This window comes from Cheilinus undulatus, linkage group 1, assembly GCF_018320785.1.
Source record: "Cheilinus undulatus linkage group 1, ASM1832078v1, whole genome shotgun sequence".
Taxonomy (NCBI): Eukaryota; Metazoa; Chordata; class Actinopteri; order Labriformes; family Labridae; genus Cheilinus; species Cheilinus undulatus.
The window spans coordinates 56,659,561-56,678,072 of NC_054865.1; the positions used below are offsets into that span (position 1 = coordinate 56,659,561).

At 39.0% G+C, this 18,512-nt stretch overlaps 1 protein-coding gene across 2 annotated transcripts in view; it reads left to right on the top strand.

Moving 5' to 3' along the window:
* The window catches only part of hsd17b12b (hydroxysteroid (17-beta) dehydrogenase 12b), a 50,015-nt gene that overhangs the window by 12,700 nt on the left and 18,803 nt on the right, over window positions 1-18,512 (top strand). For both annotated transcript variants that reach the window (XM_041790440.1, XM_041790448.1), the window contains exons 2-7: window positions 194-240; window positions 2,967-3,042; window positions 4,869-4,976; window positions 5,447-5,511; window positions 7,861-7,905; window positions 8,708-8,742. In XM_041790440.1, coding sequence (XP_041646374.1) covers window positions 194-240; window positions 2,967-3,042; window positions 4,869-4,976; window positions 5,447-5,511; window positions 7,861-7,905; window positions 8,708-8,742 — 376 coding nt within the window. The remainder of the gene's footprint in view (window positions 1-193; window positions 241-2,966; window positions 3,043-4,868; window positions 4,977-5,446; window positions 5,512-7,860; window positions 7,906-8,707; window positions 8,743-18,512) is intronic.

Here is an 18,512-nt window from a genome sequence, read left to right on the forward strand (position 1 = left end):
TAAGGTGAGGCATACATCGTACATTTGTACATTCTGGTATGTTCTACTGTTATTTTGCTGTAAAAATCAGCAGAAATTTTCTTTTCCTACTAACATTTTAAGCTGTTTCCTGCCGATACCAACGTCACACTGATAAAATTGGACATCCCTACTCTCTTGTGCTGATTCAGTCTCTTTCTGTCTCCCTCTGTAGTTGTCACTGGAGCCACTGATGGGATTGGGAAAGCCTATGCTGAGGAGGTAAGAATCAAGACACTTTCAGTCTCCTGACCTAAAAACCAGAGCATGGCAGTAACACAAGCTTAAAAGGGAGTCTGGTGGAGTTTGTGCTTGTCTGTTAGGCTCACTCTGAATGCACCCTTTGCCCTTACCTCTCAGCTCCACTCCTCAGTCCTACCCCGACATTTCAGACGGTCACGTCTAAGTATGGGTGTCCAGATTTGGATTAAATACATGGATGGGGAAAAACTGCAAAAGTGCATGCCCGTTTTAACTGTTTAACCACCAAGAATAATGGGAAATCTTCTGAAGTGAGTTTCACATCACAGCAAGATGGCTGCAAAAGAGACCAAAAAAATGTTTTTCGATGTTTTACCTCCTCCGAAAGACGCAGAACGTATTCAAGAACTTCAGTCAAGTCCAGTTGCCCCCTTGAAACCATTCTAAACCTTGGTTTTATTTAAACCTCATCTTTTTATTAAAGAATCAGCTTTTTTCATGTAATGTAACAAAAAAAAAAAAAACAAAGATTGTCAAATAGAGGGGTAAATTTGTTGAATTCTTCCTCTGAAAATGTAAAAAAAAATACCATACATTGGTAAGGCTTAAAAGACTGTATAAGAATCAGTTGAATTTGAAACACACCATGGAAAATATAAGTGAAGTAGGAAATTTAACTTTGATCTTATAAATTGTTTTATTTGTTGCAAGTTAACTAAATTTATTTCATGTCATTTCATTTTTTTTAATTTATTGTATTTTTTCAGTCTTAGGCACTTGCATACCAACTGCATTTTTCCTTTCGTTTTAAAAATTTGTACACACTTTTTTCCAAGCATGTAGTGATCTAATGCGAACATTCACACCTGCAGCATAATAAATTTTGAACCATTTCTCAGTTTTGCCCTGAGGAGCACATGTCCGACCAATCAGAACACTCGCTGTTGCTTATGATAGTGGAGTTTTTAGGAAGTCAGAGGAGCAAAACCTTCTCCTCTTTCCCCCTTTTCATATGAAATTTAGTCTCTAGCCATGTCTCTAGCCAATATATAGTGAACAGCTGGAGCTGTTTACACCAAAACAGGACTTTAGTCCTGTGAGTTATTTATATTTTTTTTGGGACCGACTTTTTATTGAGTGTGGACACGGGCACATGTTTTTGTAAGAAAAGCCTGAAAAGTGTATTTTGCATAATGTGTGACCTTTAAGCATTCATTCCTCTCTCTTTCTTTCAAACTAGATCTGTTTTAATTGTTTTTTTGCACCTGATACTTGTGTTGAAAAAGTGCCTTCAAATAGAATCCATACCAAGTAAAAGTAGCCTAACCTCTACAACAACCTTCGTCTGTGACTTATTAAGCTATAAGTGTTGTCTAACAAGAGTCAGAACCAAAACCATTTTTCTAAACTATTCCTCGGATTAAAAGTGTAGACCCACATTCACACGTATTTGTTTTTCCTTACAGCTTGATGGTGTTGCTTTTAATTCATAAATTTGCACACCACAATTAAAAACAAAACATTAAAATGCAAGTAATCGCCTAAATATGATAATGCTTTAAACCACAGGTGTCAAACTCAAGGCCCTAGTGCCAAATCTGGCCCGTGGAACTGTTAAATCTGGCCCAAAAGATGATCTCATATTTCTGTTCTAACTGGCCCGTCAGTATGACGTCTGTAGATTTCCTTAAGTATAAAAATGTAAAACTTACCCTCAATGATTTAAGATATCCTTGTTAAGTCATAAAATCTGAAAAAGTAAGGAGTAAAAATGTTTACATAAGAAGTCAGGAATGTAGGAAAAGAAATTAGTGTGGGTTTTAATTTCACATTTCAATTTAGCATCTCACAATTAGGACTCAAACTTAGGATTTTGACTTTTAATTTCATACTTTGAGAATTTAAACTCATAATTTTGACTTCTCATTTAATATTTTGAGCTTTAAGATTCATAATTCAAATTTTTAATTGATATTTTGACCTCTTTAACCAATTATTTTGTATTTCTCATATTTTCAACTCCAGACTTTGACATCACAATCCCATATTTTGACCTTTTTGACTTGCAATTTGAAATTTTGACCATATTTTGACTTTTAATTTCATGATTACAAATTTTATTTCATATTTTGACCTTTTAAACTCATGATTTTGACTTTCTAACATGTTTCCCATGAAAAATATTATTTTTCAATTTCATGTTTTGACCTTTTTGAACTAATAAATTTACTTCTCTCAGACTGTGAGCCTTTAAACTTATCTTTTTAACTTTTTAAATGTCAAAATCATTCATCATCAGTGGTAAGGTTTTTTTTCATATTTTATTACTGGTGAAATGAGGTTGACAGTTTCTGGTTAAAAAGGTGACCCTGTTAGTCCCTCAGGTTAGTCCTGAATCCAGAAACCAGCCCTTGCTGAGATTGAGTTTGACACCCCTGCTTTGAATGATTAATTACATGTGTAAATAAAAGTGATAAGGCACACAAACAGCAATGAATCTGTATTCTCTAAGTGATAACTTTAAATTACAAACTAGTATTAGAAGTAAAAAGTGCATTTAAACTTGGTTCTTTAGGGCTTGTTTACACATTGCTAAATTATATTCAGCAGACTTTTGAGTATTAAACAATTTCATGAAGATTTCTGAACAACAGAATGTAAGTACTCCAGACTAAAGTCCCGCCTTGTATCACCAGCTCCTGTCTGCTTTCTTTCTCTTTCTGTAATCCTGTTTTGTGTGTTTTCAGCTCGCCCGCCGAGGTTTCTCCATCGTGCTGATCAGCCGCTCTCAGGAGAAGCTGGATGACGTATCCAAGGCGATCGGTGAATGTTTTACCTTTTTAATTTCACGTTTTCATTGAATTATTGAAAATGCACTGCACATAGTGAAACATGTTTGCAGCCATGGTGATACATCCTGAATGCATCATGAAAATGACTCCTATGTGCTGTTTGCTCTGTTATTAATCTGTTTACCCCATCAGTAGAACTTGTCACATGTTTTATAGCCAGGGGAAATCAGCAGCAGCTTCTGTCCAAGTGCAAAAGAATAATTTCATGTTAAATATGACGGATGCAAAGCTGGAGTTCAGTCTTACTCACATGAAGCTATAGGGCCTCATTTTTCTCAAGCCTTTTCATGTTGCATAGATTTTTCTCTGTGTGAGAGTCTGAGAGGGTCAAATGACTGAAGACTTAATGATGTTGCACTGAACTGCATGTTTTCTACAAGTCATCTTTTTATTAAGAGAAGAAGCAGCAGGACTCTGATGCTTTTGGTTATGAGGCAGTAAAGCCGCCTGCTGGAGCTGAAAGTGAATCTGTCCAATTAAATGAAAGCTTCCTCTTGAGGGAGGGATATCCTCATTGATGAAGAAGGATTTTATTCCCCCTCTGCTCCGCTCGTCCTTTTCCAAGTGACTGCTAGTTAGCAGCAAGGCTGCCCTGAAAATGCATTTTAATCGTCATCAGGACATGAACGGATAAGATAAAAACACAAGCTGGCACCATAAGCACCGTAGATTCATTTGATGTGAATACATTGACCATGCTTTAACACCATTTGGACAATCAGATAAAGTCCCAGCTGGCTGTCAATTACCCTCAGATTAATCAGTGTCAGTTTGGTGGTGACTGCACAGTTATCTAGGCCCATAGCTGAGGGAGGGGAGTGAGGAAAATGTGTTTGACAAAGACCTTGTAGTGAAAAAGAACAGCATTTTTGGTATTATTTAGGAAGGACGTTATGTTCAAATACAGATGCTTGAAATTATTAACAACACCAGGGTTTCTGGGCATCTTGGTAAACCTGAAAACATTTGACCAGTCATGGAAAACTGTCAGAAAATAAGAAACCAAGCAAAATGATTAACTTAATTTCATACAGCTCTTTTCAAACCATACAGTTACAAAGTGCTACACAAAACCTCAGCAGGGACAGACAGACGGTTAAATATGCATAACATACAGAAACAATAGGGATGCATGATATCGGGTTTTTGCCAATTTCCAATACGTTGATGTTCATACATTTCTTTTAATTAATACTGATATTGATATTGGCTATATAATTGTAATTTGGACCTAATACTTTCATGTTGAAGGATGATCTAAGAAACAAACTTTGCCAAACAAACAAACTACAGCCAAGTAGGCCAATATTTACACCTGATACAGGCTAATATTTACAACCAAGTAGGACAATATTTACACTTGATATAGGATTATATGTATAGCTGATATAGGCTGATATTTACAGCCAAGTAGGACAATATTTAAAGCTGATAAAGGCCAATATTTACACCTGATATAGGCCGATATTTACACCTGATATTGGCCAATATTTACACCTGATATTGGCCAATATTTACAGCTGATATCGGCCGATATTTACATCCAAGTAGGACAATATTTACAGCTGATATAGGCCAATATTTACAGCTGATATATGCTGATATTTACAGCTGATATAGGCCAATATTTACAGCTGATATATGCTGATATTTACAGCTGATATAGGCCGATATTTACAGCTGATCTAGGCAGAAAAAAGTCTTTTCACTTTTTAGTGCTGATTGATACGTTCTGTTGTTTTTTAAATTATATATGCTCAGTTAAATGTTTGTGTTTGTATGCATTTGTTCCCTCAGTGAGTAAATGTGGTGTGGAGACCAAAACCATTGCAGCAGACTTCAGTTCTGTGGATATCTACCCAGTGATTGAAGATGGACTCAAAGGCCTGGAGATTGGAGTTCTGGGTAAGCATGCAGCAGATGTTCATACTACTCTTATCATCATAGCTTTAATTATAAGGTCATACATGATGGAACATTCTGTCTGAATAAGGTCCTGCAGTCTTCAAAAACACATTACAGTCCTTTTCTATAAATTCTGTATATCAAATAATTACAGAGGTTAATTTTATCCTGGCTTCTTCTGCCCTTCTCTGCTCTCATAACATTGAACACAGTGTGCTTTTGGTAAGCATGCAGCAGCCACAATTGAATAAAACAAGGAGATGCTATATGCATTCTTATTCAAGGCCTGTAGACATCAGGAATGCTATATAATGCCCTACCATTGTTATCTTGGAGGTTAAATTGTCCTGTCTTCTTCAGCCCTTTGCTGCCCTCTTAAGATTGAAATGAGGAATAGCACTCCACTTATCAAAACAGATTCATAGAGTTGTGTTTCAAATGGCAGGTTTCTGTGGTTCTTTTCTTCACAGTGAATAATGTTGGAGTGTCCTATTCTTATCCTGAATTCTTCCTCAACGTTCCCAATCTGGATACTGTAAGTCAAACATTCTTATTATTCAGTTTCCCATCGGTGTAAAAAATATTCTTTTTTTACAGACAGATTAAGAATACAGTGTTATGTGTTGTTCTGCTATGACCACCTCTGTTCCCTGAAATACTTTATATTTTTTTTATATCTACAGCATACTTTTTTTCAACAAATTTTAATCAATTTCAGTCAAGTGGCTGCTTCTAATGTTATCCTATCCAGTTAGATTACAGCAATTCAAAACTGAAGTTTAAATTTTAATTTAGCAGCTAATTTAATAAAAAAATTCAAATTGTGCTCAGAGCAATATTAAATATTAATCCTGATTGACTGACCTAATTCAACAGAGGTCCTGCCAGTTGGTTCAGGTAGTTTCACAATTAGTGAAATGAGGATCACCAGAGTGTAGTATAAAGACACCTGTGTCTGGAACCAGTCAATGGTTTTAAGTAGTATTCCTGGCTACCATTACACCGTGAAGACAAAGGAACACTCTCTGCAACTCAGAGAAAAGGTTATTGAACAGTTGGTGATGGATACAAAAACATTTCCAAGACACTCAACATCCATCATCAGTTAAATCCATCAGGAAGAAATGAAGGAATATGTCACATGTATAGATCTGCCTAGATCAGGCCGTCCTCACAAACTGAGTGAGCGTGTAAGAAGGAGACTAGTGAGAGAGGCCACCAAAGGTGTCTTCAGACAGACATGGTTCTGTTTCTGGCTCTGGTTCCGTTCTGGAGTCTCAGAACCTTGGGGCTTTCTGGTGGACCAGCCCGCATTCACACCGGTTTAAGCAGAACCAAAGCAGGAGCACATGATGGACATGCATCCAGCTTCACTTTTGCCCAAGTCTTTCCTGCTGTTCCGGTATTACTTCTTCACTCTCCTGAGTTGATTTATTATTTGGTCTGGGGTTAAGGTGAACCCAGCCTTTATTATCTCTTCCGCCAGTTCAGCGTATAAGTTGCTCTTCCTTGTTCTACTTTCCATCTTCACCTGGATTTCAGCAAGCATTTTGTCTCCCCAGCAGACCACTTTTTCTCAATTTTCTGCTAGTCCTCACACCCTAGAATTGGATACGCCCACTGATGATGTCACGGTTCCCAAGAAATAACCAACTATTTTTGATTCCAGTTGAGAACCATTTTTTTTCCCTGTTTAAACGCGCTAGCCGGTCCCAACTTAGGTTCAGGAACCAGAACCGGCACGAAGCTCTGCCGGTCTGAAAGGCCTACAAGGCCTGCAAGACTCCTATGACTACTCTGAAGGAGTTCCAAGCTTCAGCAGCTGAAATGGGAGAGACTCTGCAGACAACAACTGTTGGCCCGGTTCTTCACCAGTCAGAACTTTATGGGAGAGTGGCAAAGAGAAAGACACTGTTGGAGAAAACTCACATCTCATGAGACCAAAATGGAGCTTTTTGGCCATCGGACAAGTTACGAAACATTGCACGTCACCACAAACACACCATCCCCACTGTGAAGAATGGTATTGGCATCACCATGTTGTGGTGATGCTTCTCAGCGGCCAGCTCTAGAAGGCTTGTAAAGTTAGAGGGTAACATGGATGCAGCAAAATATTTTATTTATTTTCGGTGAGACAATGAGCCGAAGTACGCAGAGAAAGCTGCACAGAGATGGTTTAAAGACAACAAGGGGAATGTTGTGGAGTGGCCGAGTCAAAGCCCAGACCTCAGTCCAGTAGAGGATTTGTGGCTGGACTTGAAACAGGCTGTTCACCCTGATCCCTACAACCTGACAGAGTTTCATCAGTTTTGCAAAGAAGAATGGAGTAAAATTTCAGAGTTGAGCCTGACTGAGAACTATCCACACAGACTGAGAGCTGCGACTGCGCTAACATGTGCTCGTCTTAATACTTATGCTGTAAATATTGTAATTTGACATTGCTTTGTAGAAATCTATTTTCACTTTGACATCAAAGGGTTTTTTGAAAATGTTTTTGTCAAAAAAAGACAAATAATAAAAATAATCTTTATTGAGACTCAAAAAATCATTGAGGGCGAGCCCTCATTTACAACGACGGCGAGCTGATAAAGGAAAATGCATGTTAACAATAAAGAGTATAACAAATTTATTTAGGGGAACGGTGGCATAAACCTTACTTTGGGTGGTGGTCTTATAAATTTGTTAAGCCCTGTATATACGAATTATATATACAAATAATAAAAATCAGCATTTAAAGTAGGTGCAGAAAATATCCCCTAGGGGCATATGTGTGGTCTTTTAAAGGGATGCCTACAAATCTGTCATCATTATTGATCAGTGACATGTATTTTGAATGCAAAAGCACATAAAAGCTGTAGTAATTCTCCTTTTCACCTTCTTCCAGTTTATCGACACCATGGTCAACATTAATATAACATCAGTGTGCCAGGTGAGTGTATTCTTTTATTAATAGCTGACTTCTGTGGAGCTTTTAAGTGACATTAATCTAAAAAGTCTATTTTTCAAATGTCATAATGTGTATGTCAAGTAGATATTCAGAAAAACATATTTTCTTGGTTATCACAGCCTTGTGTCAATGTGGATGGATAGCGCTGCAGTCACTTGAGGGCCCTTTGAATTTTTTCCTTTTTCATCTGTATAAACTGCTCAGTTTCAAATCAATTATTACGGCAAAGTTTAAGAGGGTTAAATGCTTTCACATACTCTCATTAGAGACCTTTAGTAGAGGAAATGTTGAGTAATTGCTGAGGTCTGCACAACATGGTATCTAAATGCTTATTGTAACGGTGATGTCTGGGCTGCATTTGAGTGTTGCTTATGTAAGTAGGTGAAAATGAGTCAGATCCACCGACAGTAAAGGGGCACAGACAGCACAGGGTAGTGACATAAAGCACTGTAAGTCACTGCTGTCCCTGTCCTCCATGTTCAGCAGTTCCCAGAGCAACAGCTAAAGTCCACCCACTCTCTTAGCACTTAATTTATGTCATTCAATATTTCTTTAAAGTGCTCCCTCTGCTATCATTATCATTGGCTCTCTCTCTCTTTGTCTTCCCTCTACACACATCCCACACTCACACACACGTTTAAAAATGTGAATGCACACCTCCACACACTTGTCCACAGCCCACACTCTTTTATGGACTCTCTTGTCGCTTCAATGCTTTTACTCTGTTTCTCACACTTCTCGCCTCCTCTCTCTCTCTCTTTTCCTCTCTAATTGTTTTTTCCAGATGACTCGCCTTGTTTTACCTGGCATGGTGGAGAGGTAAGTTTGTCCGACTCTTGCAGACATGAGTGGATTTCTAATATATCATGGTTGTCTGTGACTCTTAAGTAATTAACACCAGCTGGAATTCATTAATCAACACCAAAGGAGGGATGATAAATGGCTAATATTGTTGGCATGGGATAAATTTGACATCCATCAGGGCAGCACTCCACTGATGGTGTCTGTGAAGGGCAGAATCTTTAAAAAAAACAACTTGGAAGGTGATTGGATGAACAATCAATCATTACTGATCAATCAGAGCAACAAATCATGTGACGTAGTAGCGGTGCGCCATCGCCAAGAGGTAGACAACATAAGTCAAGCTCAGCAGGCGGCCATTTTCATGCCGTTACATGATTCTTTACTATCAGAGGAGCCAATTACCAAACCACAGTGTCTTAGTTTTATCCCCATATTCATCCCACCAACATCACATTTTCATGAAACCAATATCTCGCCATGAGCAAGTGTGGTGTGGACAAACGCTCTGCAGGAAATGGAGTCTTGAAACATTTTTCACCTTATATCCATGTACTGTAAGTTTCATCTTACAGTACAGTTCTTCGTCAAAAACAGAATTTTCTTAACCTTTCAAAGCAGATAGATGCGCCTGTTTTCGTGTTTCTCACTGGCGAATCCATTTTGCAAAGCTCCCGTCTGAACCGTTTGGGCATGGGACCAATCAGCAAAGAGGGGCAGTACTTTGGGCGCGGTTGAGTCGTGACGTAAGCAAGCAGTAACAAGAGACCCGGGCAATTGTGACATGAGAGATTAGCTTGAATGCTGCTATAGTGTCAGTTTTATCAGAACTTGACAACATTTCTTCGTTAAAAGAAGAACAAAGAACAGCAGTGAGTTGTTTGCTTTTCAAAAACCACAAAAGTCATGTACTGACATGGTTGGGAGGTTGGGAGCCACTGCTTTAAAAGATAGATCTGTCTGATCACAGGCATGGAATCAATCAGCTTTGCAAGTTAAAAGATATGCAAGATTGAAACATCCCACATGTTTCATGATTGAGCCTTTGTCAGGAAGTCAAATAGATCTGGTGGGACATAAAGCCCTTTTTATAACAAAGAAAAGATTCTTTGCTTATATCTATCTTTGATTTTTTGATCTAAAAGGCTTCTGCTGGTTGATTTTCTGTGCATGTAGCCTTTTTATTATGGGATAAGGGACAATGGTTTTAGTTTTGGTCCCAAATATGGATTTATGCAAGCCATGGTTCTTGATTTCTTTTTTGATAAATGTCCTCTTTAAAGAATACATATCTAAACTTTTCTCCATTTTGTGATAAATAAGATTGGCTTAACTGCAGGTTATGGATAGACCAGCACAAGTCCATGCAGTTCTTTGGTTCCCTTCTTAAAGTGGAAAACAACAACAACAAAATAAAAATGGTTATAAATGTCTGTTTTCCAAATGCACAATTGGGACAATAAAAAAAAAAAAAACATATCAAAAACCATCTGGTCTCAACAAATTGAGAACAGTCACAGCTAACTCGGTCTAATCACAGGCATTTATGAGAACATTGGTAGTCCAGTAACATACTTCTATCCTGTCTAACCCTCTAAAGAAGACCTGCATAATAAACTGTAATCATAATTTACTTGTAGGGCCAATGAAACCCTTTTAATGGCCCTGCATGCTGTTGTCCAATGAATATTAACTGTGTCTCTACAGTGTTTTAAATGCCCCTCAAGCCTGCCATGCTCCACTGTTTTGGAGTCTTTTCAATCAAATTAGCAACCCACAAAGTTTCTATAATTGATAGTATATCTTCATTTTCTTTAATGAAAGAGAAAAGCTTTTAGAAAATTGCACACTGAGAGCAATCAGTACCTGCAGGGTAGGGGACAGCTCTGTGTTTCTGTCAGACACAGGCCCCTGTTGAGGGGAAATTATTCAAACAGGGCTCATCTGCTAAACTTTCAGTGGATCTGTTATCTAATTGGAGATGAATCTCTGACTGATCTTAGTGTCTTTTATTGATGGAGCTACTGCCATTGTGTTTAACTTGTGGCTTTATGTTTTCTGTTCATATTAAACTGATTGTAATGTGAAGCGTGAGGTCTGAGTAAGCCAGGCATATGTCCTGCTGGTGCATTTCCTTGGAAGCCACCTAACACTGAAACTAAATAGATATTCACAGAAAGACTGATAGCGAGACAGAGAGGGCAGAAGAAGGGAGCAGTTAATTCTCAGATAATCGGTAGATTTATTCACCGGAGCATTCTTCATTCAGCTGTTTTAACCTTTAAAGAAACTTGAGTACGATAGTTTATTTCTTTTCTTTTAAGACAAAATAAAACAAAAAAGAAACTGTTAAGTGAGGTAGAAAAGCTTCTCCACAAATATGTTGACCTTCTGGAAAATTCTGCTCATTTATGCACTCAGTGATTGGTTGGAGCTGCATCTAATGGCATGGAGCCAAACAGCCCGGGGCACTGCTGGCGTGTTATGAAGCCCAGGTTGCTCTCATAAGCCCTGTTTATACAACGTTTTGCTTCATTTTCTGTTTCCGTTTCCAAAAAGTTCCACGCTCAGACGGCAATGTTTTCAAAATGATCTCTGTTCACACGAGACTGCGGAAAACACCAAAAACGATGTAGTACACATGCCAGGCCAGTGGATGGCAGTGTGATTTTCGTGCCTGCACCGGTTTCTGACTCGACCCATATGCCCTTCGACAGCGTATAAGTCGAGTCAGAATCTGGTGCAGGCACGAAATATGTCTCCGCTGATCCAAGTGATGGTGAGGTAAACCAACACTTCGTTGGGGAAGTACAGTTAAATTCAAAAGAGTGAGGAGCACGAACAGTACACTGGTATCAGCCATCTTTGTTTTGGGATATGCGCATGCGCTATAAGCCTACTCGCGCATTGATATTTACTTCAGCCGCAGTGCGCATGTTCGTTTTCGGGAAGTGCCGTTTTCCCTGTTTACACGGAGACGGGGGCGTTTTGAAAAACTTCCACTCTGGAACGCGCATCCAAAACGTTACGTTTTCAGGCACCAAAGTACCGTTGCCGTCTAAACGGACAGCCAAAACGCTACAAAACTTTTGCGCTTTCACTCAAAAACGTTGTTGTATAAACGGGGCAATAGCAGCAGAGATCCTCTGTGGGGTTCAGGTCAGACCAGTTGGCTGGCCAATCAAGCACAGCAAATATCATGGTCAGCAAACCAGTTTCTGGTTGTTTAGGCTACACTCTGGGCAGGTGCCAAGTCCTGCTGGAAACATAAATCAGGATCTCCATGAAGCTTCAGCAGTCGGAAGCATGAAGGGCTCTAAATCTCCTGGTAGACGGCGGACAGCTTGGACTCTGGACTTGATAAAGACCAGTGGACCAGCAACAGCAGATGACATGGACCCCAGAGACTGAAGACACTGGACTTCAAGCACCTTGGATTCTGTGCCTCTCAGATCCTCCTCCAGACTCTGATTGCCAAATTAAATGCTAAATTTAAGACAGGATTTTGGACCACTGAGACCACAACGGTCCAGTTCTTCTTCTCCGTAGCCAAGGCGAGACACTTGTGACAAATGTGGTTCAGGATTGGCTCCACACTAGGACCACAACACTTGGAGTCTATCTCCTAGACCCGTCTGTGTTGGTGGCTCTTGATCCACTGACTCCAGTCTCAGTCCAGTCCTTGTGAAGCCCTCCTAAGTTCTTGAATCTGCTTTGTTTGATGATCCTCTGAAGGCTGAGCTCATCCCTGTTGCTTGTGCTCTTTTTCTTACCACACTTTTCCTTCAGTCTGCCTTTTCAGCAGCGACCTTTTTAGGCTTGCCCCTCCTTCTGTGGTGTCTGTGATGGTCTTCTGGACATTTGTCAAGTCAGCAGTCTTCCCCATGATTGTGTGAACTCAACCAGCGTGAGGGAATGAAGGCTCAGGAAACTTTTGGGGATTGGACTTTTCCACAGTATTCTAATATTTTGGCTTTTTGATTTCTGGGAGCTTTAAGCCAAAATCATCAAGAAATATTTCACTTTGTTTGAGATTAATTTAGAATTTATGGAAATTTAACTTTCTGAATAAAGCCACGGCACAGAAGAGAGATCTTTTTCAAGATACTCTTTGTTTTCTAAGTTGTGACTGTGATAAACATGGTGCATAATTATACCCTCCTTTTTTAAACCAACAAAAAGGATATTGGTACTTGTTATTTCAGTATAAATGCACCTCTTCTAGGTCAGGCATGTGGTGGTAAATGGCTGTAAAGCAGGGTTAGGTTATAATGAGATATCACAGGCTTTGCATCATGGTTCAGCATTTAATTCATATTTAGAAAATGGGATTAAATAGAGGAAAAAGGCTGCCAATCTACAAAAGAGAGGGGGCAATTAGAGTACGAAACAAGAGGCCAGCGGTATATCTGGAGGAGCTGAAAAGATCCACATAGCTCAGTTTAAGAATCTTTCCAAAGGAAAACTCTCAGCCATGCTCTGCTCAAATCTTGCCTTTATGGAAGAGTGAGGAGAGCAAAGCTGCTTGTGAAAGAAACCCATAGATAATCCTGTTTGGAGTTTGCCTGGAGCCATGTGAGGACAAAGAAAATGTGTGGAAGAAGGGACTGTGGTCACATGAGAGCAGACTTTTTCCCCCTGGTACAAAATGTTATGTGTGGCAAAAGCCAAACACTGCACTTCACCCTGAGCACGCAGCCTCCTCAGTGAAACACGGCGGTGGAAGATGCGTCATGCTGTGTGGACGCTTTTAATCAGCAGGTTCTCTGACTTCAGTCTTCAGGGCAAGATGGATGGAGCCAGACACAGGGGGAAAGACTTGAGATTCAGGCAGTGGTTCACCTTTCAGCAAAACAAAACCCACACTTTAATCCAGCACAGAATCTGCAGCCAGACTCGAAAATTGCTGACAACTGACTGACTCCAGCCAATCTCAGCTGTTTTGCCAAGACAAATGGGCAACAAATTGCAGTTTTTGAATGTAAAAATGGGTTGAGACATGGCCCTGAAGACTTGTTGCTATAATTGAGGCTTGTAAAATAATCAGAACTCACAAGTAGTGGTATTTTATTTTGTTATATTGCTTTTTTTTTTTTTTCAAAAACACTCAGTTGTCCACTCAGTGTATTTGAAACAGTGGCCTCTTTATGCCACTGCACCAGTAATAGCCATAGGCATTAGGACAATTACCGCCAATCTGTCCTTCTGTGTCTTGTGAGCATGATAGCTCAAGGAAACTCTGGGGGATTTTCTCCCAACTTTGCATGAATGCTCACTCTCACTGAAGGATGAACTGACTCGAGTTTTAGAGGTTGTATGTAACATTCAAGGTCATTAGTTTTCAGTTTTGCACAAATGTTACTTCTGTTTGTAATGTCTGGAGAAAAATTGGTTTCTTTCTTATTGCACCTCTGCAGAAATGTTTTCTCTGACTTGAGTACAAACTGATTAGATTTTAGAGTTCAAGGTCTCTGAGCCTCATGTTCATTTCTTTGCTTGTACGATTTCTAGGAATCAGGGCTCATTTGTACTGAAGGCTTTTGTTCTGATTTCCCCCAGCTCCATTTGCTTATACAGTATTTAAAGTCATTTGTAGGGAGATTTATTGAGGTAAAACTTCTGGAGAATGATGGGGCTGTGACAGCAGTGAGATGCATGAAGCACTTGCATATTTAGTTTGAAAGTTAGCTAGAGCAAACGTGGCACGCAGCAAACATGCAACCTCTTTGAAACATTAAAAATCATATATTTTCCCCTTTTAAGACAAGTTTTATTGGTTTTATAGGTTCCCTAAACATGCCTGTGAAATTTGTTGCTGAAAAAACACTCCAGTATTGGATTTTTGCATGTCTTAAAACCCCTTTGTTTCAGCCCTGCTCAGAACGAGCTGTTTCTGTGTCTGTGGCTTTAAATGTTACTGAGCTGTATGACTCCACCCCTGACTCCGCCTCTCTCAGAAAATTGATGTGGCTTTCCTGATCCTCCTCTCAACTGCTAGGTTAGAGTAGGAGGCCCAAACTTTCTTTCAAGTGGGGAGGGCCAACCGAACCTGGGGGCGGGGCTAACTCCTCACATGACATCATGAGGGGAAAATCTGAGAACGGCTTGTTTCAGCTCACATTTCCTGAAAGGTGGGGGGGGTTCTGATTCATGGGGGGATTTTGGACAGGCCTGTGACACGTTTTTTTCAGAAAAGCATAACATTTGACCTTTAATCTACCACAGAAACTGCCCTAGCCCATTTTAATCACCCTCTCTGTACTTTCACTGTTCAGTAATTGTTGTTGTTGGTTTTATAAGCTTAACTGATGAAAGGAAAATGTTCATTTCTGCTCAGACAGCACAAAAATTGCTGAATTGATGTTGGATATTCCATCAAGTGTGATGCATACAGATCAGGTCCTTACTGATCTGAGTTTAAGAAAAAACACAGAATAGTCCTTTAGACCAGGGGTTTTCAAAGTGTGTGAGAGTGAGCCTCCCCCAAGAAGAACGTATTTGTTTGGTGGACCCCCACCCACAAAAAAGGATTCAAATTGCAAAAAATAAAAAAATTAAACATTTCAAACATTTATGTCTAATCTTTAAACATTTTAAACTTTAATATATTTTGGATATTTTGGTTTGTAAATGTCGTTAAACTTCTGCCTTTTCGCTCTTATTCAGTTATAATGTCATTAAATAACCCTTTTTCATATTTTTTTGGCCATTTTACAACTTCCTTTTGCTTCTTCTTCCCCATTTTTTCCACTTTTATCCTATTTTGCCCCTTTTCACCTTTTTGCCCATTTTTGCCACTCTTGACTGCTTTTTACCCATTTAAGTCACTTTCCACTCATTTTTTGTCACTTCTCACCCAGTTTTTGCTGCTTTTTGACCATTTTTGCCACCTTTAACCTGTTTTTATTGCTACTTCAAACTGTTTTTGCCTCTTTTTAGTTCTTAGATTGTGGCTGTTGCAAAGGTATTTTCAATAATTTGGCTCTTTGGTGTGTGTAACACTGCTCTATAGCATAGTCCCTATAGTAACTATAAGTCTACCCATTTTGCTCCATGCACAGCAGAGGTTCGCAAAACAAATCACCTTTTTTCTGGTTTATCGTTCCGCGCCTCCCCTGAAGCTCTGTGGCGCCCCCCAGGGGGGGCCCGCCTCACACTTTGAAAACCACTGCTTTAGACCATTATTTGCAGACAAATCCATTTACAATAAATAACATTATTTACTTGCAGTTGTGCCATTTTTTTTGGCAATATGGTGACAGATTTAGAACCTTTTTACCCTGCCAAGCGCAAAAGCTAGATTTTATACTGTACAGTGGTGTTTTAAGGATTTTGGCTGATGGTTAAACCATTAGAACCATATTATATTATATTATTATATTAATGCAATCAAAACTCCAGTTAGATGGCACAAAGTCAGTTGCTGAGAAATTCAGTGACTTTTAAAAGCTTTTTGTGCTTCAGTGCCAGAAACACTTGGGAAAGATTTTGCCTTTTTGTGCCATACATCTATTTATTAGATGTGGAATTTATTTAAAATCCTTTCTTATTTCAAATAAATCTGTCATAGATGTCTTTGTTTGTTAATAGCAAGCTTTTTTCAGAGTGCAATCTTGTGCCTCAGCAGAGGGATAGATGGCATTCCTGTTGTCAGAGAATTGTATAAAAGAATCTTGTTGCCATAAAATGGCCTCAGCCCTACCTGTCAAATTCAGAAAATTGTACCCATTGTGTTGTACGTTGTGCTGTGATTTTCTTGTGTTGTTACATCACTGCTAACCCTTGTATTAGATTACTTTTACTGTGTTAAATTCTGTGAAGCAGTACTGTGATTCAGGGGTTCCCATCCTTTTTTGCAAGCCCCCCTTTTGGCAGATGAAAAGCCCTCCTCAGCCCCCCCACCTATCACTGTACAGAAACATATGTCGGTATTCTAAACACACTATTTGCCAACGAAAATTCCTTTGCACGGGGATGATATTACCGATGGGGACCTCTTTTAATTTTATACTTACCGTGTGGGATGTCTGCTTTTTTAATCTTGTGGGAATTGGGTTAGGGTTAGGGCATTGCAGTTTGTTCACATTTGTCCTCAATAAAAGGCGAAAACAGTTAGAATCAAGTCAACAAACGGTCTGTTGTGACTCACCTCACAGATGAACACAAGTTGGAGTGAGTGAGATGAAATGCAAAGGCAATAAAAGTCTCCGGTCGCCTCTTGAATTGCTGTATCTGTGTAGCGCAAGCCAATTAAACCCTCTAAACCACGGGTGTCAAACTCAAGGCCTGGGGGCCAAATGCAGCCCTAGGTGCAGTTTTACCTAGGCTGAAAGGTCATTTCAGGAGACACAGGAATGAGGGAAAGAATTTAATTTGTGTTTTCATTTCATATTTTCATTTTGCATCCCAAAATTATGACCCAAACGTAGGATTTTGACTTTTTATTTCATATTTTGACCTTTTAAATTCATCATTTTGACCTTTTCTCTCATATAGTGATCTTTTAAGGGTCACATTTTTTAATTTAAATCATATTGTGACCTTTTAAACTCCTAACTTTGACTTTTAATCCCATATTTTCACTGTTTAGACTCCTGATCTAGAATTTTATCTCATATTGTGACTTTTAGAGTCACAATTTTGAATTTTATCTTTTATTTTGACTTTCTAAACTCTTGAATTTGTATTTCATTTCATCTCATATCTTGACCTTTAAACTCATGATTTTACATCTCTATATCATATATTTGCCTTTTAAAACCTTATTTTGACTTTTAATTTTGTATTTTTAACCTTCAGGACTTATAAAGTTGACTTTTTATCTCAGATTTTGAGCCTTTAACTCATTTCTTAATTTTTTTAGCATTTATTTGACATGAACACACAGTAACATTGATGCTGTGATATTTAATCATTTTACCCTTTTTTTTTTTTTTTTAAGGTATCTTAAAATCCTTTATCATCACTGTTTAATTTTTCCTATAATTCAATACCTGTGAAAACCTGGTTGATAGTTTTTGGTTAAATCTTGACCCTGTTAGGCCCTCAGGTTAGACCTAAATTCAGATTTCGGCCCCTGCTGTGATTGAGAATAGCACCCCTGCTCTAAGCTGCATGTAGATATGCATATATGAAGAGTGGCGATACTAGTGTCTGAAAAAGGGATTTTAAAACATCCATGGTGGCAGGATGGACATTATTGCCAAGTTAAAACAAAGACCATCTTAACTTAATCTTAACCAGAGTGATTGCCATGGAAGCTCCTTCTCTTTGGTGGGTTTTTAAACCAGCTTTGTGCGTACCGCCACCTGCTGGATCAGACTAAGTACATATGTAAGTGGTGCATGGTTAGATGTTGCTATTGTGAAAGCAGGCCAGCGAGAGAGCGGGGCGGGGGAGGAGTCGCAGTGTGGTGGTTTGAAACAACCAGGCGTTAATTTGCACTCTACTAGCCAAATGCTCATGTGCACCACTGCTCTCTTAATACGCCCAGCGCTTCTGCTCTGCCTCCTACAGCTTCTCTTTTAATGCTGCTGATCTTACATACATAATATGTATTTAGCTTTACCTTGCATGCATTACACAGCTTACAACAGCTCATCATCGCAAAGAGGGTCGTTCATACCAATCCCAAATCATACCTTTACAGTAGGGACATTAAAGTGTTTTTTTTCTCTCTTTCTCGCCATCTTATCACCTTCAGATACACATAGGTAAAAGACGTGAACTCTATGTGCATCCAGGAAGCCAAGGGAGATCGTTCACTCATTTATTGGTCATTGAAAGCT